The sequence below is a fragment of the Spermophilus citellus genome (assembly GCF_964194105.1).
Source record: "Spermophilus citellus genome assembly, chromosome: 1".
Classification (NCBI taxonomy): Eukaryota; Metazoa; Chordata; class Mammalia; order Rodentia; family Sciuridae; genus Spermophilus; species Spermophilus citellus.
Genome location: NC_138182.1, coordinates 66,583,686 through 66,610,188, shown reverse-complemented (window position 1 = coordinate 66,610,188; position 26,503 = coordinate 66,583,686). Strand labels below are relative to the sequence as shown.

General features: G+C 35.1%; 1 protein-coding gene across 1 annotated transcript in view; it reads right to left on the bottom strand.

Annotated features, from left to right (window-relative positions):
- PIBF1 (progesterone immunomodulatory binding factor 1) overlaps window positions 1-26,503 on the bottom strand; it is a 227,173-nt gene that overhangs the window by 38,904 nt on the left and 161,766 nt on the right. The window contains exons 15-16 of the mRNA XM_081281650.1: window positions 9,915-10,045; window positions 1,296-1,380 (exon numbers count right to left, since the gene is read on the bottom strand). Of these exons, the coding sequence (XP_081137776.1) occupies window positions 1,296-1,380; window positions 9,915-10,045 (216 nt within the window). The remainder of the gene's footprint in view (window positions 1-1,295; window positions 1,381-9,914; window positions 10,046-26,503) is intronic.

The following is a 26,503-nucleotide window of genomic DNA, read 5'->3' as shown; positions in this document are numbered from 1 at the left end:
GTCTAGCAGTTTCTTATAAACATTCACTTTAATTACCATTTACTCAGTTTGTGTCCCAGGGTATGTACCCAGAGAAATGAAAACTTAGGTTTACACAAAAATCTATATACAGCTATTTTATTCATAGATTAAATTAAAGCTGCTTTATTTATAATTTCATAATATATTACATCAAAATATTAATATAATAAATAAATAATTATAATATTAACATACCATATTATTTTATTTGTATACATCTGAAAATGGAAATGACTTAACTATCTATCAACTAGTGAACAGACCAACAAACTGTGGTAGGCCTATAAAACGAACTATCCCATTCAGTAACTGAAAAAAGCCAGACTCAAAAGGCTACATATTGGGGCTGGAGTTGTGGCTCAGTGGTAGAGCACTTGCCTAGCATGCGTGAAGCGCTGGGTTCCATCCCTGGCACCATATAAAAATAAAACAAACAAAATAAAGGTATTGTATCCATCTACAAATAAAAAAAAATTTAAAAAAGGCTACATATTGACAATTTTTATTTTTATGACATTATGTGAAAGATAAAACTGTAGAAAATAGATTAGTGGTTGTTAAGGCAGGGGATTAGGGAAAAGGGGCAACTACCAAGGGTGCATGGGAGACTTTTGGGGTGGTGAAATTATTCAGTATAGTGACTGTGGTAGTAGTTACAGATTGTACGTTTGTCAGAAAAACCAGAAATGTATGCCAAAATGAGTGAATCTTACTGTTTGTATATTATACCTTAATAAATAAGACTAAAAAAACCAAACAAAACTGGGCATGTATCTTGGGTACTAACTAGCATTTGGCAAGCCACTTAAAACTCATTTTTCTTCCTACAAAATGGGGATAATTATTTTAAAAGATTTCTGTTAAGGAACAAACGAAATAAAATAAAAGAACTGCATGAACTTTAAAGCTCAATACAAATACTGTATATTAGGAACTGGGAGTCCACTCATACATAGACAGAGGCACACTAAAGAAATTTATTGTCTCATGGCAGAAAGAGACAAAATAGATAATGAATAAATAATGTGGAAATTCAATGATAGAAATGTGAACAAATCAATACTGGTCAACAAGAGAAAGGGCATTCCAGAAATAAGAATTGACTTTAAGAATAAAATATATCACAAGTTGAATGAAAAGGGCCAGATCACAGTGAGATGCAAACATGAGAAGTTGTTAATGAACAGAGTCAACTGGGATCCAATAATCCTAACCCAACATGGATTCTGAAAATGCTTAAAATGGTAAAAATTATTATAAGATGGAAAAAGTACCTCACGATGATTTAGAAGTTGTTCTAAATCTAGTGCCATTTGATTCTTCATCTGTAGTAAAGCTGACTTTTCTTTATTTAAGTTGCTAGAAAAAAGAAACAACCCAAAGTTTTAATAAGTGATCATGCTGGTGTAAATTTAGTTAACAAATATTAAATAGCAAAATAGTAAATGTAAATCTTAAAGATAAATTAAATTTGATTTCAAGTTGGTTTGACTTAAAAGATAAATTCAATTTGTAGTTAATAAAGATATCAGACCTGTCATTTTAATGCTTAATTTAATGATTAGCCTAGTCATTTTGTCAAAAGACCTTTTTTTTTTTTTTTTTTTTTTTTTTTTTTTTTTTTTTTTTTGGTATCCGGATTGCATAGCCCTATTTTTATTTTGAGACAGGGTCTTGCTAAGTTGCTTAGGGTCTTGCTAAGTTGCTGAAACTGGTTTTGAACATGTGATCCTCCTGCCTTGGCCTCCAAGTCGCTAGGATTACAGGTGTCCACCATGATACCAAGCAGAAGATTCTTTCAACAATCATTTGACAATGAAAATGAGAGGCTTTCTACGAACACTTTCTTGCCTACCATAAGCATAAAATCAGTGTTTTAAATTTAACTATTTATTCATAAAATGTAAAAAGAAAGTAAGACTAAAGATAAAAACAAATTACATAAGTGTAAAACATTAAAACACAAAATATAGGAGGTCATATTAAAATATTTATACTTAAAAACTAAAAGTAGTATTTTTAAATTCACTGCACACTAAATTACCAGGTATAACTGAGGTAAATGAATTAGTTTGTGATACACTTGGGAAAATAATTTTTGTCTCTGAATTCTTAGTTCAATCTTAAGTTTCTAAGTCTGCACTGTGAATTTTCCCTTGATGTGACCAATTTTCTGACAGAAGAAGGGGAAAAAGTATCTATGGGCCTAATTATAAGGACATATTAATATTTTAAAAGAGAAATATTTGGGACCTGCTTTCTATTGTCTGTAGTTTTACTATTCAACATACAGAAATTAGAACAATTAAGTGAAATATTCTTCTAATGCCATCAGAATAAATTTACTCAATCAGTACTCACAAGAATTAAGAAAAGCAATAATAAACCATAGTAACATAATTCCTCAAATGTTCAGACAAAATTTACAAGGGTAAAATTAATGAGAATTGTTTTGCTAAATATATAAAACATCTTTATGCTATACTTTAAGAAAATGGAAAGCTTTTTTTTTTTTTTTTTTTTTGGTACTGGGGATTAAACTCAGGGGCACTAGACCACTGAGCCACATCCCCAGCCCTATTTTGTATTTTATTTAGAGACAGGGTCTCCCTGAGTTGCTTAGTTTCTCGCAGTTGCTGAGACTGGCTTTGAATTCACAATTTTCCTGTCTCAGCCTCCCAAGCCACTGGGATTACAGGTGAGTGCCACTGCACCTGGCTATGCTGACAATTTTTAAAGTATTAGGCAGAAGTTTTTTTTTTTTTTTTTTTTTAAATGTGGTACCAGGGATTGAACCCAGGGCCTCATGCATGCTAGGCAAGCACTCTACCACTGAGCTACATTCTCAGCCTCCAAAGCTTTTTTAATACAAGGAGTACATATTCTAGAAGAACTGGTAATTCCAAGGATTTAAGAAGGAAAAGTACACATACTCCTCCTTCCTAGTAATTGAGAACTTCCCCCAGGAAGCATCTTGGAGTATTCTCTAAAAGAAAGACTAGATGCAATTCTGACTTGTGTTTCCAACTAAGTCCCTGACTCAACTATGTAGTACAAAGCACAATATACACTGCTCCATTGAACCTCAGCTTTCACATCTGTAGTAATGGAAAATATTCAGATATGCCAGAGGGATATGTGAATTATCTAATGTATGATTATATAAAGTGTTGAACTCATAAAACTCAACATAAATGCTATACAGTATTACTAATTTAGATGAGAAACAGGCATCACAGGAAAACAGTAATTAAACGCCAATAAAGGTAAGCAGCTGAGCAGAAAAACAAACTGACTTTCGGAGTTAGGCGCCAGAGATCCTACTGGGCTGAGGAGTTGAAAGAACAAAATGGTATAAAGGAAACTGAGTGTCATGCTCTGCCACAGTCCCCCAAACAGGGTAAGGATCAGGTATTTCTTAAACTCTAAAATTCTCTCTCTCTATAGCTGGAATCATTTTGAAAATAAAATATTCTTCAAAATTGAAGTAAACTCCAGTAAACAGGACTAGGAATTTTCAAGAAACAGATAAGTTTGTATGTTCATATGTAAGTATGCACAAATACACAATATATAAACATAGCCTATGTGCAGTGCGTACAAAACAGTCTCAAATGCCAACAGGCCCATTAAATAAAAAGTAGTGTAAAGGGAATGAACAGTTGCAGTAATTAAAGGATTTTGACTGGATAATTCTTTAGAAATATTTTATATATAGTGTTTAACTTTTTAAGAATAAAGTAAATATTCTATGATTAAATAGCAAACCAAGCACACAACATGAAATAAAAGGCAGGCAGATAAATGTTTTACAGAGCAACTGTGTTGTATCTGAAAGACACTGGCTTATCACAAATAGTATGAACTCCATGGACAACATTTCTGTGATTAGAAGATCTGGATATATATTTTCAAAGTCTTTTCTTCATTATAATATACTCAAGTCATAAGAGACTACCTTCAAACATGGGAGTCTCTAAGACTTTAACATGATCATATTCACTATTCTGCTAGTATATATGTAATTACTCAACAGAAGTTTAGTCTCTGTAAGACATATTTCATAACTGTGGAAACTTACCTTTAAGAATACAAAGCTTCTATGCGTGACTCATAAAGGAACTACAAATCTCCTTATAAGCACATCTATCTCGAATGGTATATTACAGCCATAATTGTTAAATTCACTGTTAATTATTACTTAGAAATTCATGTTTATGGCTGTTTTACCTGCTATATGAAAACATATTTCTGATATATTGTTCCTTAACTTCCTGGATCATTATACTCTGGCTTAGCCATGTAAGAGAAGTTGACAATGTAGTCTTTTCTTCTTTAGTTACTAGTTAAGAATAAACTGAGATCTGACACCAGGGAAAGAAAATTATGCTAATTATTCTCTTTGAATGCTTTCTTTGGTTCTTTAGTAGAGAAAAAACTATATTGCCCAGGTTGTCTCTTGCAGTTTGGTAGAGGAGAGTTAACAGTTCTACTTTTAGGTTGGTAAATACTTTAGTGATAGGGGACTTGAAGCAGTTAGCAGTGACATCTCAAATATAAGCTTTTAACACATTTTTAGTGATTTTGTTACACTGTATATTTGCTTTAACCTTTTTAGAAATTGAATATATTGTATGAATAGCAAAATTTGCAAGGGGGTGAGTGTGATATGGAGGTATCATTTAATTTTCTAAGGAAAGCACAAAATTATTTTGTTCTTTAAAACAATTCTTATTTATGCTGGCACATGCCTGTAATCCCAGTGGCTGGGGAGGCCGAGACAGGAGAATTATGAGTTCAAAGCCAGCCTCAGCAATTTAGCAAGGTCTTAAGCAACTCAGTGAGATCTATCTCTAAATAAAATACCAAAAAGGGCTAGGGATGTGGCTCAGTGGTTGAGTGCCCCTGGGTTCAATCCCCGGTACCAAAAAAAAAAAAAAAAAAAATCTTATTTATAAGTTAGAAAAACATTTTTAATAATCATTAAAATCAACACCCACCAAAAAAGAACAGGCATTTTCTTTTTTTTTTTTTTTAGGAACAGGCATTTTCAAAAACATAACAATTTACTAATCTTTCTGGATGAACCATCTACTGCTTAAATTTTTGAATTAGTAAAGGAAAAAGGGAGTGGAAGTTACATTTACTGAATTTCTCACATGTGCCAGAAGGTTTTTTTTTTTTTTTTCTTTTTTTTTGATACTGGGAATTGAACAAAGGATGCGATATCACTGAGCTATAACCTTAATCCTTTTTATGTTGAGACAGGGCCTTGATAAGTTGCTGAGACTGGCCTAAACCTTGCATTCCTGCCTCAGCCTCCTAAATTGCTGAAATTACAAGTGTGCCACCTGGCAGGCCCTGGCTAGAAGCTTTACATGTGTTAGTGTGTTTAATTTTCTCAACCATCCCTTGATGTTCACATTATAATCTATCTATCTATTTATTATTATATTTTTAATCAGCTACACATGACATTACAATGATCTTGGCAATTCATACATTTGAATCATTGGGGTATAATTTTATAGATACATTCACCATAAGGGAAGAAGCCAGGTTGATGTGTATTCAAAACCCAGGATACATCTACTGTAGGACTTAAAATGCCATTGGCTCAAAGTAGGGTGAAAAATTGAAGGTTTCCAGAATTGTAAGTACAGTGATCCAGCTTATTAGATTCAACTTGTTGACTGAGCTGTCACTTTTATGCCATCATCATATCACATCACTTCATTTATGTAACCAGGGTACAACTATAGTTGCATCTCAAATGCTACAATTATATGACTGGAAGCACTTTGCTTTTTCAAATAAGAAATTAGTTCTTCAATTGAGAGCAAGCTTTCATATCCTGTGAAATATCTATTCAGGATCTAAGAAATTATGATATGATAAATTTATAAAACAGTGTTAAAACACTCAGATGTTTAACTAAAATTTTTTGCTAGTTAATTCTATAATTGGCATAACTTTAATGATTACAGTTGCTATTAAAAGGAAGTCTTGATTTTTTTTTTTTAAAGGGAGAGTGAGGGGGGGGGAGAGAGAGAGAGAGAGAGAGAGAGAGAGATAAGATTTATTTTTAGTTCTCGGCGGACACAACATTTTTGTTTGTATGTGGTGCTGAGGATAGAACCCGGGCCGCACGCATGCCAGGCGAGCCCACTACCGCTTGAGCCACATCCCCAGCCCTTGATTTTTTTTTTTTTTTTTTTTTACCAATTTCAATATATTTAGAGAAATATAATTTCTCTTTTATGGTGCTGGGGATTAGATCCAGTGCCTTGCACATGCTAAAGAAGTGCTCTACCACTGACCTCTACATACCCAGTCTTTTTTTATTTTGAGATAGGGTCTATCTACGTTGCCCAAGCTGGCATTTGGGACCCTCTTGTCTCAGCCTCTGGAGAAGCTGGGATCACAGATGTGTACCACTGCACTTGGCTTAACATATACATATTTAAAAGGTAAGATAAATACTAATAAAAGCAAATGTTTACTGAATATTTATAATATTTAGGCATTAAACTACATCTATTATAAAAATAATAAACTATAAATCTCAGAACAACCATATGAATTAGGTGCTTTTATATCTTTTATTTTTATTTATTTTTTATGTGGTGCTGAGGATCGAACCCAGTGCCTCACGCATGCCAGGCAAGCGCTCAACCACTGAGCTACAACCCCAGCCCCAGAATTAGGTTCTTTTAACAATGGGTTCATTCACAGATGTGGAAACTGGCTGGCTATGCTGTTCAATACCACAGCCATTAGCCACAGAAGCAAATAAAATGAAAATTAATTTAATTAAAATAAAAAATTTAGTCCCTCAGTAATACTACCTTCATTTAAATGAACATTGACTACATGTGGCAAGTGCCTAACGTACTAGAGAGTGCAGATATGGAATATTTTTATTACTGCAGAAAGTTCTATATGACAACGGAGGTTTGGAGAGTTTCACTTACTTGCTTCAATTCAACGCTAAATACTGGGCTAGATTTGAGTTCATGTAACCAGTCTATAAGGCCTGCCTTCCCTTTTGAAATCTTTTCTTTTGGATTTGACCCAGGGGCTACCAATTAGCTACATTGGTAGAGGGTCCCTTTTTATATTTTATTTTTGACAGGGTCTCATTGAGTTGCTAGGGCCTCACTAAACTGCTGAGGCTGGACTCAGACTTGCAGAAATCTTTTCTTTTTTAAACAAAAACAAATTTATTATAGAGTATTTTAAGAGAGAAAATAAAACAAACCCCCACATGTCTGTCAGTCATCTAACTTCAACAATTACCAGCAGGAAGCCCTACTATTTTTTCAAAACCCAATTTTATGCTATTTTTTTTTTGCTTTTCTTCCTTAATTATATTAATTAATGAAAATTATCTATTATTCAGAATAGATCATAGGGAGGCAGTGTGACATAATGGTTCAGAATATAGAATTAGAAATCAGACAGACATGGATTTAAATTTTGGCTCTACCACAAAGCTATAGTTAGAGGGCAAGTTGTCTAATTTCTCTAGGGTTGAATATGTTCCTCTTTCTAATTTTCTCTTTTAGTTATTTTTCTCCATATTAAACATTTTTAGCCATTTCATTCTTAATAAGTATTCAAGTACATTTATTTGAAAGTATCTGTAAAAGGGGTAATTTCCAGCTCTTTATATATATCCTCTTAATGATTACAAAGGTAAAATAAAAATATTACAAATAATTTCAAATATAATAAATATACAACATAGGAGGAGGAAATTGTATTGGAGGAGCTAGGGTTGTGGCTCAGTAATAAAGCGCTTGCCTAGCATGCAGCATACTTGAGGCACTGAGTTCGATCCTCAGCCATCACATAAATGTAAAAAGATATTGTGTCCATTTAAAACTAAAAAAAAGAACAATTAAAAAAAAAGAAAAAGAAATTATATTGGAGACTTCTTCCTCAGTTTCCCTAAGAAAACCAAGTGCTGAGTAGATGATGAAAAACAATTTCTGTAGTCCCCAATAGCTGCTAATAGCATAATTAATTATTGTCATTAATTATTATCATCATTTTTATTATACTGGGGATTGAACCCAGGGTCACTGTTCTACTAAGATACATCCCTATGGCTTTATATTTTTTAATTTTTTTTTTAAATTTTGAAAGAAGGTCTCTAAGTTGCTCAGTTTGGTCTCAGATTTGCAGCCCTCCTGCCTCAATCTCTTTGAGTAGCTGGGATTAGAGGTGTGAGTATTTTGATGTTTAAAGCATAAATGTGATTTTAAATTTTTTTATCACATTATTAAAAATTAAGAAGAGGAGTATAGTTCTGGACTAATTAACTTGGTGGGGTAAAAATCAGACAATAATCATTCTGATTCATCAAAAAGAACAGCCATACTTTGGAGTTAATTATGGTTTAATATTTTTGGTTGTATGCCTTAGGAAACATGGATTTAATAACTATTTTCTCCTTAATGTTTTCCAATTTTTTTTAATATTTATTTTTTTTTTAGTTTTCGGTGGACACAACATCTTTGTTTGTATGTGGTGCTGAGGATCGAACCCAGGCCGCATGCACGCCAGGCGAGCGCGCTACCGCTTGAGACACATCCCCAGCCCTCCAATTTTTAATTCAACAATTTCAATTCCTATTTAATGCTGTTTTCACACTTAGGATGGGTTAATAATTTATCCAGAAAAATTTAAATTATTGCACTTATCTTAAAATTTAATAACCAAGCCAACTAACTAACCATTCATGAGTTAAAACCTTTTTCTTTCTTTTTAGTACTGGAAATTGAACCCAAATTGAACCACTGAGCCACATTTCCAGCCCTTGGAATTTATTTAGAAATAGGGTCTCACCAAGTTGCTTAGGGCCTCACTAATTTCCTAAAGGTGGCTTTGAACTTGTGATCCTTCTGCCTCAGCTTCCTAAGCTGCAGGTGTGTGCTACTGTGCCAGGCTCTTAAAACCTCTTACTTAATACGCAGTATTATTCTTTTATTTCTGTTTTTGAAATTATCATATAGATGAAGGCAAAGAATTTGAATGGAGCAAATCATTTGGATAAGGTCTCAATAGGCAAACAAATTTCAAACTAAGGTAGTGAAAGGAATTCATTTATGTACATGTAGGTAATTCATAGGTTATTCCATGCAAAGGGCCAGGGTTCTGAAAAGCCTAAAAATTCCTTGGCAAAGTCAATATGAATTTAAGTAAATGTGTACACATTATCTATTTAAAAAGTCATTTTAACTCCATAAATGGCATCTGGTTATAGTCTTTTTGGCCAATCCACATCCCATTAGACAACTCTAAGAAAACAAGTACAGGACAGCTTCTGTGTCCCTAGAAAGGATGGAATGTTTCTTTAAGTTTATTTTTATTTTTTGTAGATGGACACTATCTATCCATCCATCCATCCATCATCCCCTTTTTAAAAAAATATTTATTTTTTAGGTGTAGATGGACACAACACAATGCCTTTATTTTTATGTGGTGCTGAGGATCGAATCTGGGTCCTGCCCGTGCAAGGAGAGCGCTCTACTGCTGAGCCACAATCCCAGCCCCATCCATCTTTTTATGTGGTGCTCAGGATCCAACTTAGTGCCTCACATGTTCTAGGCAAGTGCTCTACCACTGAGCTACAATCCCAGCACGGGTGGAGTGTTTTGTTAGTAAGTGTAGCACTGTTATTTACTTGCTAAAATTTCTTATCATCAGGTAGAATATAAATACCTGATGTGATGTGACCAAGTTTTCTTAAGAGAAGAATTGAATTCTCATTTAAGACTACTTTCATCATATAAATTTATTTTCACAATTTACAATCCAAAATCATCTACAACAGTATTATGTTTATAATGTCATTATTCAAACAAAAAAATTTGTAGATGGTTTACCTGACATCTTTCTCAAGTTGTGCTATACACTTCATCAATGAATCAATCTTGGAATCTCTCTGACGTACTGATTCAATGAGGTATCTGTAAGGTTGTTGCGTCTGGTTTAACATCGAATTGGCTCTGTCAAGCTAAAGAAACACAAGTTTAATTAGACTTTAGAAAATCAGATAAACTAAATTCATTCAAAGTGTCCTTGTACAAATGTAGCATACTAAATCTTTTTTTTTTTTTTAACCACTGAGTCATATCCCCAGGATGTTTTATTTTGAGATAGGGTCTTGCTAAGTTGCTTAGGACCTCATCAAGCTGCTGAGATTGGCTTTGAACTTTCGAGCTTCTTGCCTCAGCCTCCTGAGCTGCTGGGGATTATGGGCATGTGCCACCATTCCTAGGAGTTCTTTATATATTCCAAATAATAAACTTATGAGATATGTAATTTGCAAATATTTTCTCCCATTTTGTGCATTGTCTTTACACTTTCCTGATTATGCCCTTTGAAGCATAAGATTTAATGCAAGTCTAATTTGTTTCTATTTCTTTGGTCTGTCTTTTTGATGAAATGATCACCGAACACAAGCTCATAAAGATTTTCTCTGATATTTTCTTCTATGAAAGTTTTATATCTTTGCTTTGAAATTTAGGTCTTTGATTTACTTTTAGTTTTTGTATATGGTATAAAGTCAGAGTCCAACTTCATTCTTTTTAATGTAGACACTCAGCTTTACCTGCTCCATTTGTTGAAAAAACTGTCCTGTCCATACTAAAGGGTCTTAGGAACTTTGTAAAAAACTACTGACCACATCACATGTATATGTCTTTATTTCTGGCTCTCATTTCTATTCCATTGGTTTATGCCAGCAGGACCCAATTTTGATTACTGTAACTTTGCAGTAAGTTTTACTATCTGGAAATGAGCTCTCCATCTTTATTTTTCCTAATCAAGAGTGTTTTGGCTATTAGAGGTCTCTTCCTTAATGCTCCATAGGAATTTTAGGATGGGTTTTCTTTTTTTCTTTTTTTTTTGCAGTATCAGGGATTGAAATCAGGGGTGTATTACCAATGAACTACATCTTTAGCCCCTCTTATTTATTTATTTTGCGACAGGATCTCATTAAGTTGCTGTCTGACCTTAAACTTGTGTTCCCACTGTCTCAGCTTCCCAACTTGCTGGGATCATAGGTATACTTAATCTGTAGATTATTTTGGGTGGTATTTTTCTCTTAACAACAGGAAATCTAGTCCATGAACATGAGATATCTTTTGCCTATTTGGTTAAATTTATTCCTAAGTATTTTATTCTTTTTTTTTTTTTGAGTGAGAGAGGAGAGAGAGAGAGAGAGAGAGAGAGAGAGAGAGAGAGAGAGAGAGAATTTTTAATATTTATTATTATTTTTTTTAGTTCTCGGCAGACACAACATCTTTGTTGGTATGTGGTGCTGAGGATCGAACCCGGGCCGCACGCATGCCAGGCAAGCGCGCTACCGCTTGAGCCACATCCCCAGCCCAGTATTTTATTCTTATTGATGTTATCTGTAAATGGAATTGTTTTCTTAGTTTATTTTTCCAAGTGTTCATTTCTAGTGTACTATGTACAATCTTATATTTTTTTTTCATATTTTTTTAGTTGTGTGACTTTTTTAAGTAATTTTTTTGTGGGGGGGGGTTCTGGGAATTGAGTCTAGGTGTATTTACTATTGATCAACATACCCCACCTTTTTTGTCTTTTTAAAAAAATTTTAAATTTTTTGGTACTGGGGATTGAACTCAAGGGTGCTTAACTACTAAGCTACATCCACAATTCTTTTTATTTTTGGGGGGAGGGTACCAGGGATTGAACTCAGAGGCATATAACCACTGAGCCACATTCCCTATTTTGTATTTTGAGTCAGGGGTCTCACTGAGTCGCTTAGGGCCTCGCTAAATTATTGAAGCTGACCTCAAACTTGTGATTTTCCTATCTCACATCTCCTGAGCTGCTGACCTTTTTTATTTATGTATTTATTTATTTTAAAGAGAGAGAGAGAGAGAGAGAGAGAGAGAGAGAGAGAGAGAGAGAGAGAGAGGGAGGGAGGGAGGGAGGGAGGGAGGGAGAATTTTTTTTTAATATTTAGTTTTCGGCAGACACAACATCTTTTTGGTATGTGGTGCTGAGGATCGAACCCGGGCCGCATGCATGCCAGGCGAGCGTGCTACCGCTTGAGCCACATCCCCAGCCTGACCTTTTTTATTATTTTTAATTTTTTGGTACTAAGGATTGACCCAAGGGTGCTTAACCACTGAGCCACATCCCGAACCCTTTTTATTTTGAGACAGGGTCTCGCTAAATTGCTTAGGGTCTCAGCAGGTTGCTGAGGCTGGTTTCTAACTTTCGATCCTCCGGCTTCAGCCTTCTGAGCTGTTAGGATTACAGTTGTGTACCACCCTATGTGACTAAATTTAATTGGTGCTTTATAACTATATATAACAATAGAATATACTGTGATGCATTTATACATACATATAACATAATTGGTCAATTTCATTTCCTAGAATCATATAACCTTTATCAGAATAATTTTTCCAGGTTGGTGAAGAACTTGAATTTTTATTTTTAATGGTTACAAAACTGTCTAACAAGCCCATGTATCATAGTTTAATTACGCTGCTTACAGCAATGCATATATAACATATTATCAATGTCTGACTGGTTAAATAATGTTATAACAACTCTTTTTTTGTTTTGCTCATTTTTTGTTTTTCTTTTTTCCTCAAGCAAATGTAAAATATGTATCACTAAAGAGCTGAACAACACCAGGCTGGGGTTGTTGTAGCTCAGTGGTAGCGCACTTGCTTAGCATGTTTGAGGTTTGGGTTTGATCCCCAGCACCATGAAACAAACAAGAGAAAATCACCCAAAACCCCAAAACCCCACAACATGGTAAGCATCTCAACGTGACTAGGCCCTTATTTTGGTACACAATGAGCCTCCCCCACAACCCTGAGATAGGATCTTCCTATGTTGCCCAGGTTGATTTCAGACTTCTAGGCTCAAGTGATCTTTCTGCCTCAGCCTCCCAAGTAGCTGGGATTATAGGCATGTACCACCATGCACAGCACCATTATAAGTCTTTGAAAAAGGTATTCTAAAGTTGAATATGAAAAACTGAACAATCATGACAAAACTGGTGGACATTTATTATGAGAGTGAGGGGATAGAGTGGGGTGAATTTTATTATACACAGAATAATATTATAACATTCCTAACTATTCTGACTTTGACAATACATTTTTAGTCTTTTATATATGTTTTAAATCCCCCCTTTCCTTTCTAAATCACTAACGAATTAACTGAGGCTGAAGATTTGCTGTTCTTCTGGGACAAGAAATGATCTTTATTTTCCCCTCCAATCAATTACACTTATGAAATCTACATACTTCTAAAAAATTGAGTCCTAAACATTTATTTTAGCATTTAAACTTTTTAGTTCTTTACTCATTTTAATAAGACAATAAGTGATTAGCCCAGGAGATAATAAAGCAGGAAACAGGGAGATGGGTTGTGGAAGACACAGTGGGAGGTGGGAAGAATCACTAGCAGAAGTGAGAACATCCTTAAACTGAAAACTGTGAGGCCCAGGTGGGAAAAAAGGAAAGTGAGGCCAAGAAGGGACTGACTAAGAATGTCTGCTTATAGTTAGTGGGCTATTTTATTACAGAATTTAAATTATTTATCTAAATTATATTAAAAAATATTAGGAAATTTTCTTGTGGTTATGTTAACTATAGTCCAGGAAAGAATTCTTCAAAGAAAAGGAGATGAATAACATACAGAAGGATTTCTATTTCTGGACACTATTCATTATAGTTAAAGCAGACCCATAAAGAAAAAAAAAACACAAAGTATTTTCTATAACTTGGATTTTAGTGTACTTTTTCTTTGCTTTGGTAATCATTCTTTAAAATCTACTACAATGTCCCCTGGAATCTTATTATTCTACTAAGTTACTTTATGAACTTCAAATATGCAGTTGGACTAAGTTCTACTAACCTGTGTAACCAGTTTCTCTAGTCAATTAAATCAAACAATTGCCTTGACTTTGTTTTCACAGAACTGACCCTAACTGAATAAACTGAACTGACAAGTTGCTTTGTGTTTCAAAGTGCAGAATAGTCCATGTGTGCATGTGGGATGGAGTGGGGGTACGGGTGGCAGGGAAGGACTAAGAGCATTTACTAACTGTGGTTAACTGTGGCCTAGAAGGAGCTGTTTAAAACATCCAATCTAACTTCAGTTACACAAACAATATCTCATAAAAGCAGTCAGTCTTATATATCTTAATTCATTTTTTCATGACAGCAATTACATATATTTGGCTTTAATGTTACAAACAAACTTAAGGGCTTAAAGCCTTACTTCCAAGGTGTCTAATATACAAGCTAGGACTTCCTCGATCTCTGGATAACAAAAACTACAATGGTGTTGTCACTCTTAAGGGTGTATTTTTGTAGGCTTTTAAAATCCCTTGGTATCTCTCTTTCTCCCTCCTTTCTCCATGGTTTTCATTACTTGGGGAAAAAAGAACATGTCTCTCAATTAAAAGTGATAATTTTTATTATTATTATTATTATTATTCTTTATAATTTTTATTTTTGAAATAAAAACATAATTTCATTCAGTTCCTCCAACATAATCTTACAAAGTCTTTTCTATAACAAGCCAGGTATGTGGCACATGCCTAGAATCCCAGCAACTCAGCAGACTGACATAGGAGGATTACAAATTCAAAGCCAACTTTAGCAACTTAGTACAACTTTGTCTCAAAGTAAAAAATAAAATAAACTGGGGATATGGCTTGGCAGTAAAGCACCCCTGGATTCAATTTCTAGTACCAAAAAACAAAAACCAAATCAAAAACCCCAAAACTAAAAATAAACAAATAACAAGTTTTTCTGTAACTACAATAATTAGTATTCAAAAAGTTTCACAATCGCTCACTTTACCTGTTGTTAGTAATCTGTTCCTTATAGGAAAGCTTTTGTAATTAATGACTCAGGAATTATGTACGTAATAAATGACTCAGGATTAACCCACGACATAATATTTTAATATTTTATAGAATTGTTATTCCTCCTTTGTTTCAATAACTTATATGTATGATTCAGAGGAAAGTAGCACCTGATTAAAACATATTTATATATCTTTTGATACAAATACTAATTTAAATTATTCTTAGATAACAATCTGAAATTATTTTTCTCTTATAATTTAAAAATATCTAAAGTTGACAACTTTTTTTTTTTTTTTTACATTTTTCCTAAATGTGGAGTTTAGTTTCACAGAAACCCTTGGGAATGTGGTTCTTTCTTGCTGGGGATAAAGTGCATTCCTGTTGAAGGAATTTAACACTGAGTTGATTTCTGTGTATAAAACTTTATACAAATGATATGTTCTAGTAGTAGAGATAGATTATACAAAACCACCCACATACCTTTGCTTAATCTTGGTGATCATGCTATGAATGTAAAATACCTGCTTGGCATTCAATATGAGGAAACACGTTGGTACTACTTCTCTGTGTTCTCCATCACTTGGAAAAATGTTGAAAAATAATGATTTATGAGTCTCCACCTCAGTCCTAACTAAGTCAGAATTTCTCAGGATTGGATCTCTATTCTGATAATCAGCCCAATTTGGAGAATATAGCTCTACTGATCTTGAACTTGCTGTAGGCCATTCCACGCAACTATTTTTGTACATAAACCATTTTACATCCTGAAATTATCATCTTAACCATTAAAAACAGTTCCTTTTCCCATGTACCAATATGGCTAATGACACTATCATCTTTTATTTTGGTACCAAGGGATTGAACCCAGGGGTCTTTAACCACTAAGTTACATACCCAGCCTTTTTATATATTTTTTATTTCGACACAAGATCGAAAGTTGTTTAGGGCCTTGTTAAGTTGCTGAGGCTGGCTTTGAACTTGCACTCTTTCTGCCTCAGCCTCTGGAGCTGCTGGGATTACAGGTGTGCATCATTGTGCCCAGTCCTACACCATCATCTTTAATGAAGGTAAGAGGTAGCTGATACAGTTCAAACCAATAAAGATCTAGGAGAGCCAGGCACACTGGCGCATCCCTGTTATCCCAGAAACTCAGGAGGCTGAGGCAGGAGGATTATAAATTTGAAGCCAGCCTGAACAACTTAATGAGACTATGTTTCAAAATTAAAAAATAAAAAGGGTTGAGGATCTGGCTCATTGTACAGTGCCTCCTGGTTCAATCCTCAGTACCACACACACACATACACACAAACACAATCCTGGAGAAACTCCATTGTGCTAGGTATATCCTCCTGGTGGTTATACCTGATCTCAGGAAACAGGAAAGGGGCCAGTATAGACAGGATTGTGGTGATACAATGATACTCTGGCACTTAGGGCAGCAGCTATTTATTGTTTTGCAAGTCTTTTATTATTTTAAAAACAAAAAGCAAGTGCATGCTAGTTGATTATCAGCCCTGCTTCTGGTCCTGGGATTCTCAAATTATGAATAGGTTAGAAGGGGAAACTCACAGGAGGAGAATGCTAACATATATATATATATATATATATATATATATATATATATATATATATATATTTTTTTTTTTTTTTAAAGAGAGAGTGAGAGAGAGACAATTTTTAATATTTATTTTTTAGTTCTCGGCGGACACATCTTTGTTGTTATGTGGTGCTGAGGATCAAACCCGGGCCGCACGCATGCCAGGCGAGAGCGCTACTGCTTGAGCCACATCCCCAGCCCCAAGTATGCTAACATATTTGAGAGTAACCAGCATAGAAGAGATGACTGAAGTCATGGAAATAGATGGTAATACAGAGTATAATTATTTCAAAGTGTACCCTTGCATCACTTTTACTTAGAGTTAATGGATGCAGATTCCTGGGCCAGCGATGTAGCTCAGCGGTAGAATGCTTGCCTAGCATGTGTGAGGCCCCCTGAGTTCGATCCTGCCTCCCTGCCCCGCCCCCAAACAGATTCCTGGGCTTCTTTCTATACCTATTAATCACAATAGGTGCATCTAGAAACCTACTTTATTTATTTTTTTTCTTTTTTAAGTTTTTGCAGTAGTAGGGATTGACCCAGAGTGCTCTACCACCAAGTTACATCCCCAGACCTTTTTATTTTTGAGACAGGGTCTCGCTAAGTTGCTTTGAGCTTGTGATCTTCCTGCCACAGTTGGCCTTGAGCTTGTGATCTTCCTGCCACAGCCTCTGAAGTAGCTGGGATTATACCACTGTGTCTGGCTAGAAACCTACATTTTAGACAAGAACCTTGGTAGATTTTTATGCTCATTAACATTTTAGAATCACTGCTGAGGTGCATGAATAGAGCACAGTGCAGGTGTGTGAGGACACCTATATTTAAGGTTTAGATGAACGTGAAGACAGATAAAGCTAAGTAGACTAAAGAACCATCTGGGCTATAGGATGAAAGCCAGGGGAATAGTGTTGTAAAGCAAAAAGGGATAACATTCCTAGAATGTATACAATGTTTATGTTATATGTAGATCAAACTGGATGAACATCAAGAACACTGGCAATTAGGAAGTTATTAGTGACCACAAGGAAGGGCACGGATGATTGCAGAAGAAATATTTAAAACACATACAAACACACAAGATACTTGATAAAGGGGATAAAAAGGGAAAAATAATAAGTGAAGATAACTAAAAAATCATTTGTAAAAGGGATTCAAACAAATCAGTTTAGATAACCCAAATGTGGTAAGGAAAGTAGGGAGATGACAAAATTGATGGTTTTGGGGAATAGATGAGATCTACAATGAAAATAATGAGAAATAGCATAGAAACAGAAAACTAAAAACACTGGGCAACAGAAGTGAGGGCCTGGTTGATGTTCAGCACCATGGGTTTGTAATGCTTCCAAGCAGCAAAAATAACAGATTTCCACAAGTTTTTTTTTTTTTTTCAGGATATTATAGTAAAAACAAAAGACTTTTTCTCTCCCTCCTTCTATGAAATATTTATAGGGTACCTACTAGATTGTGAGATACTATGCTAAAGGTGACGATTGTCAAAAATGCCTTGCCAGGTTTCTGTTCTCACGACTAAAAGGCTCAGGGGTCACTCTAGTTAAACTGGGCTAACTGGGCTGCATGAAATAACCACACAAGAGACACAAATACCTTTTTCTTTGGGGTAGCTGTGACGGCTCCTCTGACCTTAAGGGTCCGCAGAAAGAGAGAGAGCGAGAGCACACGCTGACCCCTTTTATTGAGGAGAAGCTATTCAAATGAGGCAAGGAGTCAGGTTTCAGGGGACTGAGTCTATCTTCATGATGTCCACTGTCAGCAGGTTGACTGACACCTAGGTAGGCCACACCTAAGGGTAAGAGAAGGGGACACACACAAGGCACTTCCATGGAAGATTGTGATTCAGTCAGGTGTAAGGCTGGTCTCCCACAATGCCTGAAGGATGAATTGGCAACAAGGCCATCTAGAGTGCTTGCAAATTGTAGTATTCAGATGGCTGATAATGTCCAGGGTGATAGGAAGAAGAACGGAACAAGGACAGGCATGATAGACTAAAAAACACAAAGAGTTTATGAGACTGTGACTCATAATGAGTCCAAATGAAATACAGATTAATGAGAATGAAAGGCCTGGGAGGGGTGGAAAGACAGGAGATTGAGAACAGAATTTTTGAGTTCAAGTATTAGAAATTTTTCTCTTACAAGGCTACTACTGAGAAATTAATTTTATTTTATTTTATGGTACTGGGGATGGAACCCAGGGGCACTTTACTATTGAGCTGCATCCCCAACCCTTTTTATTTTTTATTTTGAGATGGGGTCTTGCTAAGTTGCTTGAGGCCTTGCTAAGTTGCTGAGGTTGGCTTTGAACTTAGGATCCTCCTGCTCAGCTCTCCCAAGTCACTGGAATTACAGGCAAGTGCCAGTGTGCTAAGAAATTCACTTTAAAGTTGTTCAACAGTACAAAATGCTGATCTGGGGGTATGAGTGTGAAGAATTTGAATAACTGCAAATAGCTCTTAATGAAAAAATTTATTATCACTTAGGAGTTATCAAGGCACAACCAGTTAAGTAAAAAGATTCAACAATTGCCTTATTTGATATGTAAACAGAAAATAATTTTAAATAAGTCACTGTTTTCTCCAATTCAGTGATGGTTGACATTTGATATCCTCGCTCCCACCTGCCACAGAACCTAATATTTTAACCTTTTTATAAAAGCAAGGCTTAAAGAACAAATTCTAACCTATAATCCTAGATTCATGATAACTGAATTTTTCCCAGAATGAATCACAGCAAAGAATTCTTGGTTTTAGCATTGGTAAGGTTATACACAGACCTGTTACTATAAGGACAGTGAATATTCTGTAACAAGTTAGCCACTCATGTCATAGAAAATACATGTTCATTATTATTAAAATAAAAGTTACTTTTTATATAATCCATATCAGCACAGCCTCAAAAAATAAGAGACAGTGACAACAGTTAATAATAATTTGAACTTAAATTTTTAAATATTGAAACAGGGCCTCCCTAGGTTGCCCAGGCTGACCTTGCACTTGTGATCCTGTCTCAGTTTCCCAAGTCACTGGGATTGCAGGCATGAACCATCACACCCACCAATAATTTGTACTTGTTAAAAATACAAATAAGTGGTACTATGTTCTGATTATGTTACACAATCCCCATGAATCTTGTTTGTTCCAACAACCTCTTAACTTTAAGTCTTCTTCATGAAACCTTGCCATATATCACCAATTTAATCAGCCACTCATATCTAGTTATATCTTGTACATCTACAGCATGAGAATGCTAAGCTTACGGGGAATGAAGTACCACATTAAACTTGCATTCAGACATACAGGTAAAACTGTCTCCAAAATTCCTTAAAAGTACAAATAAGTAATTTATGTAAACTAAGTTAAAACATGAAGTTACGGGGCTGGGGTTGTGGCTCAGTGGTGGAGTACTTGCCTAGCACGTGTGAGGCACTGGGTTTGATCTCAGCACCGCATATAAATAAATAAAATGAAGGTCCATCAACAACTAAAAAAAAAATTAGGCTATAATTTTTCTCTAGAAAAGGTACTTTCTAGAGGGTATTGGAGGAAACTAGCTGCAAGGATCGTCAAACTGCACAAGTGACAAAAGGTAGCCATGACTGCCTAAACTGAAAATGAATCACTGATATTCCCCCCCTTCCACCTTTCCTTTTCTTTCAGTTGTTTTCAATCCTTGGCCCTCAGATTCCATTTGCCATCTCATCCTTCTTTGTCTCTTTTTAAAAATGGATTTTACTTTATATATTTTCTGAAGAGTCTTGCTAGGTTGCCCTCAAGCTGGCCTTGAACTCCTGGGCTCAAGTGATCCTCTTACTTTAGCCTCTTGAGTAGCTGAAACTACAGGCACACATCACTGTGCCCAGATAGATTTTACTTTACAGGAGTGATTCTTAGCAAGACTGAGCAGAAAGTAAGCCTTTCTAAATTGACACATCATTATCAACTAAATTGCACTTTGAATTAGGGTTCACTCTTAGTTTTGTATATTCTTTGGGCTTAAGATGAAAATATAATGACATGTATCACTATTATTACAACATACAGAATAGTTTTAGTGCCCTAAAAATCCCCTTTGCTCTACCTATTCACCATTCCTTTCCCCCTAACTTTTGGCAAGTTTTCACCATCTCCATAGTTTTACCTTTTCCATAACATCACAGAGTTGAGATCATATAGTAAATGGCCTTTTCAGATTATCTTTGCCTGTTTTAAAAACTGCTTTTTCTCATCTGTCTTGCTTTTTCTATTTTCCCCTTATTTAGAAGTAACAAATCAATCTGTATTAAAAAATAAAAGTATTTTATTCACCTGATCAGGTAAAACTTGTCTTATTTGGAATTTAATAAATATTTTACAAAGAAGAACACTGAGGCATAAAGAAGTTAAGCAACTTATTCAAGTATTACTAGCTATCTGGTAATTGTTAGAACCAAGATATAAAACTAGTGAGTCTAGCTGTAGAATCATGTCAATATTTGTTACTGTCTCTCAATAACAGAAAAAAAAGCAGTATTAAGTAAGTACAAAATGTGAAGAGACAGGAATCCCTCTGTCCTACTGTCCCAAATTAAGAATATGGATTAAGGGCACATCCATGTGTGTATATGTGAATATAATGAAGAAATGTGACAAATTATGCTTCATAACCATAATTCCATGTTATAAGTATCTTGCTCTTTTTTTTAAAGAGTGAGAATTTTTTTTTAATATTTATTTTTTAGCTTTCGGCGGACACAACATCTTTGTTTGTATGTGGTGCTGAGGATGGAACCTGGGCCACACGCATGGCAGGCGAGTGCGCTATCGCTTGAGACACACCCCCAGCCCAGTATCTTGTTCTTTATTAGAGCTCCTTAAGTATTGTCTGGGCTGGGGTGTGGCTTTGTGGTAGAGCGCTTATCTAGCAATGCGTAAGGTACTGGGTTCAATCCCCTGCAACACACACATACACAGACACAAACATAAAGAAAATAATATGTCTATATATAACTGAGTAATAAAAATATTAACAAATGGATATGAGACCTTCAAAAAACATCAAGCTTAGTAAAATAAGATTTATTTTTAAAAAGGAATCAGTATGAAATTAGAGGGGTACCTTTTTGTGAAGATGAGAGTTAAACACTTCTCCAGATAAAGAATGAAATAGTGAGGTTCTCTGAGTCTTTTTTTCTTTTTTTAAATTTTTTTTTTTAAAGAGAGAGTGAGAGAGGAGAGAGAGAGAGAGAGAGAGAGAGAGAGAGAATTTTTAATATTTTATTTTTTAGTTCTCGGCGGACACAACATCTTTGTTGGTATGTGGTGCTGAGGATCGAACCCGGGCTGCACGCATGCCAGGCGAGCGCGCTACCGCTTGAGCCACATCTCCAGCCCGGTTCTCTGAGTCTTAAGTCTCTCTCTCTCTCTCTCTCTCTCTCTCTCTCTCTCTCTCTCTCTCTCTCTCACACACACACACACACACACACACACACACACATTTAGAGGATCTGTAGTACAAAGATGATTCAAATTTGTAAATGGTACTAATAAGCATTATTTTTTCCAGTTGTGAAACTACTATTTTCTTAAAAAACTTCCAGGTTTATGAAGAAAATATTACACTTATTTTATCAATACTATGTCCAGCAACTGAAAAATAATAAAATATTGGACAAAGGTAAGTTAACAGTTTAGCTTAGTGGTAAAGGGCCCCTTAGTGGTAAAGGTTCGATCTCCGATACCAAAAAAAAAAAAAAAAGGAATAGAGAGTAATGCCCACCAAGAAATTACAAAATTATCCAGGTGAAAGACAATGAGAGATTGTACCAAATCAGTACAAATAAAGGAGATGAATTACAAGCATGTTCGGAAGACCATATGGAAGACTTGATCTTTGCCGAATACTTCTTTCAGACTCTTTGATTACATATGTACTTACTACATACATATCTTACAATAAAAAAAGAAAAGCTATAACAAGGTATTTTTGTAGATGATAGCTGAATCCATGGAAGAAGGTGAAATATCATGCAGTTAAGAACACTACTAAGACTGAATTCTGGGACAAGTCAAAATGTACAGAACAATTAAAGAACAAGAAGTGAAGCTGGATATGGTGGTGTATGTCTATAATTCCAGCAATTTGGTAGGCTGAGGCAGGAGGACTACAAGTTTGAGACTAGTCTCAGCATCTTACTGAGATGCTGTCTCAAAATAAAAAAAAACTAAAAAGGCTGGGGATGTAGCTCAGTGGTAACACATCCCTGAGTTTAATTCCCAGTACCTTGGGGATGGGTATGAGGAAGAAATAAAGAAAAATAGTTAACACAGGAGGTTGATAAGAACCAGGATAGCTAAGTGGTACAGCAGGAGCAAAGGACACATTACTTGGGGTATAGGGGAATACAAGTGAAAACTTGGGGAAAGGGAAGGTGACAGAAGACAAGAATGAGAAGTAAGTAAGCATCAATCTGGCTTTCTACACCATGCAAATAATGTGGATAGGATCTGGTAGGTAATGGACCTTTAAAAATAATAAGTCATGACAGTACATAGGAGAGATGAGTAGGAGAAAGACTTTCTGGATTGATGAAGTAAACTTGCTAAATTAAAAAAACATTCAGACAATGTAGTTCATCATCTAAATGTTCTTTTAATACTCTTATATTCTACTGGTAAAATAAAAGCCAATGTTATTTATTAAATTATTTTTATTATAAACATTTTGGGAAGTAAAGGGCACCATAAATGATACTATTTTCCTCTCTTCTATGAGGACAGGATAGTTGCTTTTGGTTAAGTCTACACATGAAGAATTTTGGTCTCTATTTTTCATACAGTTACTTCAATTGAGTTTTGAATAAGGCAAGTCCTTCATAGCTAGTCTACTTGCCCTTTAAAATGTATAGAAAAAATTACAATGTGATTTGGAAACAGAAAGTTTGTGTTAGAAAAAAGTATAGAAAACAGTTGTTCAATATATGATAAAAATCACCACCTAAAGTCCAAGAAAAAAAGCTGTACAAAATTTTTTTTTAAAAAAGTGACAATAAAGCATTGTATCACAGTTCAATTGTAGCATCCTGCAATTTTCCACTTGGTATATAAAATATTGCCCCTCCTCCACATCAACAGAATCTTGAAAACATTGTGGGAAGGCTGACTCTGATGTTTAATGAGATTAGTTCTTTTAGGGCTATGTGGTAGATAGGTCAACCTCCCCCTTTAAAGTGCCAAGGGAAGCCAGGCATAATGGTGAATGTAATTCCAGCAACTCACGAGACTATGACAGGAGAATCACAAGTTTGAGGCCAGCTACAGCAACTTAGGAAGACCCTGTCTCAAAAGTAAAGAGTGAGGATGTGGTTCAGTGATGAAACACCCCTGCATTTAATCCCCAGTAAACTGCATATATCCTGTGTCCCAAAATTTTGAAGTGAGGTGGGCATGCTGGTCCATTCCTACAATCCCAGCAACTTAGAAGGTCAAGGTGGCCCAGCTTACATAACATAGCAAAGCCTAGTCTAAACAAACAAACAAATAAATAAGCTGAGGTGGGGTTGTATAATGCTAGCAGAATACTCTTAGAGGTTTTTAGAGGCAGAAGAGTGGGTCAGGTAACCCAAAGGACAGAGAGGCAAATGTTTTATTTCTGCAGGTACTTACTTTGTAGAAATATATCCCAGTGTCACTGGTATTTACTAAAACCCAGTGGCAAATATTACAAAGACTCTACACCAAGCAGAAATGCTCCTCTGTCACCCAGCATACATTAGATACCCTTCTGTTTATTTCTTAGTTATACATCTTAAGTGCATATTTTGTTTTTAGATGCTTCTGAATTTTTCCTATAGGAAATTCCTTTTCTGACAATCTGGAACACTTCTACATTCCTTTAATATGCTTTCTCTGGATAATGAAATGCACAGAAGGAGATGGGTCAGAAAGGGAGGGAAGGAGAGAAAGCTTCTTGTACACACTACACAGAGGGAATGTGAACAGAAATTCATCTCATAAACATCCTTGAACTTAGGTGCCTTCTCCACAGTGATAATCAATATCTATGATATTTTTGGTCATATATTATTTTAAATGCTCCATACATGTATCATGAGCATATTTATGGATGTATATGTGGGTATCCATGTATATGCATGCATATACTCCTTGGCATTGAAATTCTGGCCAATAAAGAATATTGCTAGAATGTTATTTGTGTTTTTAGGTATACTTTAAAATAGATTTTTGCTAATTATTTTCATAATCAGTTTTTTTCTGGTACTGGGGATTAAACTTGGGGCACTCAACCACTGAGTCACATCCCCAGCTCTACTTTGTATTTTATTCAGAGACAGAGTCTCAATGAGTTGCTTAGTGCCTCATTGTTGCTGAGGTTGGCTATGAACTCGCAATTGTCCTGTCTCAGCCTCCTGAGCTTCTGGGATGACAGGCGAGCACCACTGTGCCAGGCTTATTTTCATAATTTTTATATCACTACCTAAGTTTGATGGATGGGATAGATCCACACCTGAAGAATCAATATTTAGTTTATACCTATTATGACTTAGTGTGTTGATCAGCAAATCTATGCCTTTAAAAAGTCTTTATAGATTTTTATGTTACTAAGTAATACATGAGAGCTGGAATAAATTAAAGACAATTAAAAAATGCCTAAGGTAAAATTCAGTTGGTTCCTTGCTACCCCACTCATGATCCTAGTAGTAACCACTGTTTGCTGTTAAGACAAATAAAGAGGTCTTGGGAACTGTTTCCTATTCCTTTAGACAGGCTGATCTGAGGTAGTCTCTTTTATTGTTACATAGTTACCCTGTATGTAACTATGTAGCAATGGAATAGTTACATATTTAACTATATAATGCTCCCTGTCCTATTCCTGTTTAAATAGGTAGAATGTTATGGGGTAGAGCCCCTCTATCAGAGCCCTTGTGGTGGTGCATATAAACCATTTATACCAGACTTAAGTTTACTTTTGTATGTGAAGAGAATTTGGGAGGATGGCATATACTCTTCTTTGCCTGTAAGTTTATTCTAAAAAAACTTGTTTTGTATTTACAGTTCATAACTAGTGATATTTGTGTCCCTTTGCTATGACATATTTTCAAGATTTTTCCTCCACTTGCTCTTAGCTAAAAATCTGACAAGCAATTAAAATTTTTTCTCTATCTTTAAAGAGACACGATCCCATCCCTGTGCATAGACATGTATACACACACACACACACACACACACACACACATATTAAACTGAAATAGAAAAGCAATACATATTATTATTATTTTTTCTTGATAATAACATTGTATTTTTCCAAGATATTCTGTTCCACCAAGATAGTTTGGTCCGCCAACTGTGTTCTTTGTGTGTGAGGTATGTTTTATAGCCATTTCACTTTTTGCAAACAGATGATAGCAGGATAAATGTTTATGAAGACTAGCATAATAACAAGGATAAGCAGAAAATTATATGTTCATAATAAAACATGACTTAAAACTATAAATAAATGCTCAAAACTTTTTTTCCTTAGGTAGATTTATGTCCAAGTCTTATTCTATAACTTATGTGTCAAATCCAACTTTTCATTATTTTTTGTCTATTAATTAACATCAGTTTATGTTAATCATTTATTTATTGACTCAGCAAATGTTTATGAGCACTTTTCATAGACCGATCTCTGTGTTAATGCTAAAGCTATAACAATGTGAACACTTTTCCTGCAATCCACAATATATAGTAGAAGACTCTCAACTCTGTGATTGATATATACCATTAATAATGGAGCAACTTCCATTAACTGCCTTGACATTATCTGATACATTTTTTGCTAAAAATGGAATCCAACCAAGACTTTTAGATCAAGTATCACTTTACAAGAAATTCGAGGGATAGAACATATTAAATAATACCATAAGAATTTACTCCGACTATAGAACAAAAGGCCTAATGTCTTAAAAAAATTTAATGTGAAGATTTTTAAAAATGAGGATATTCTAAA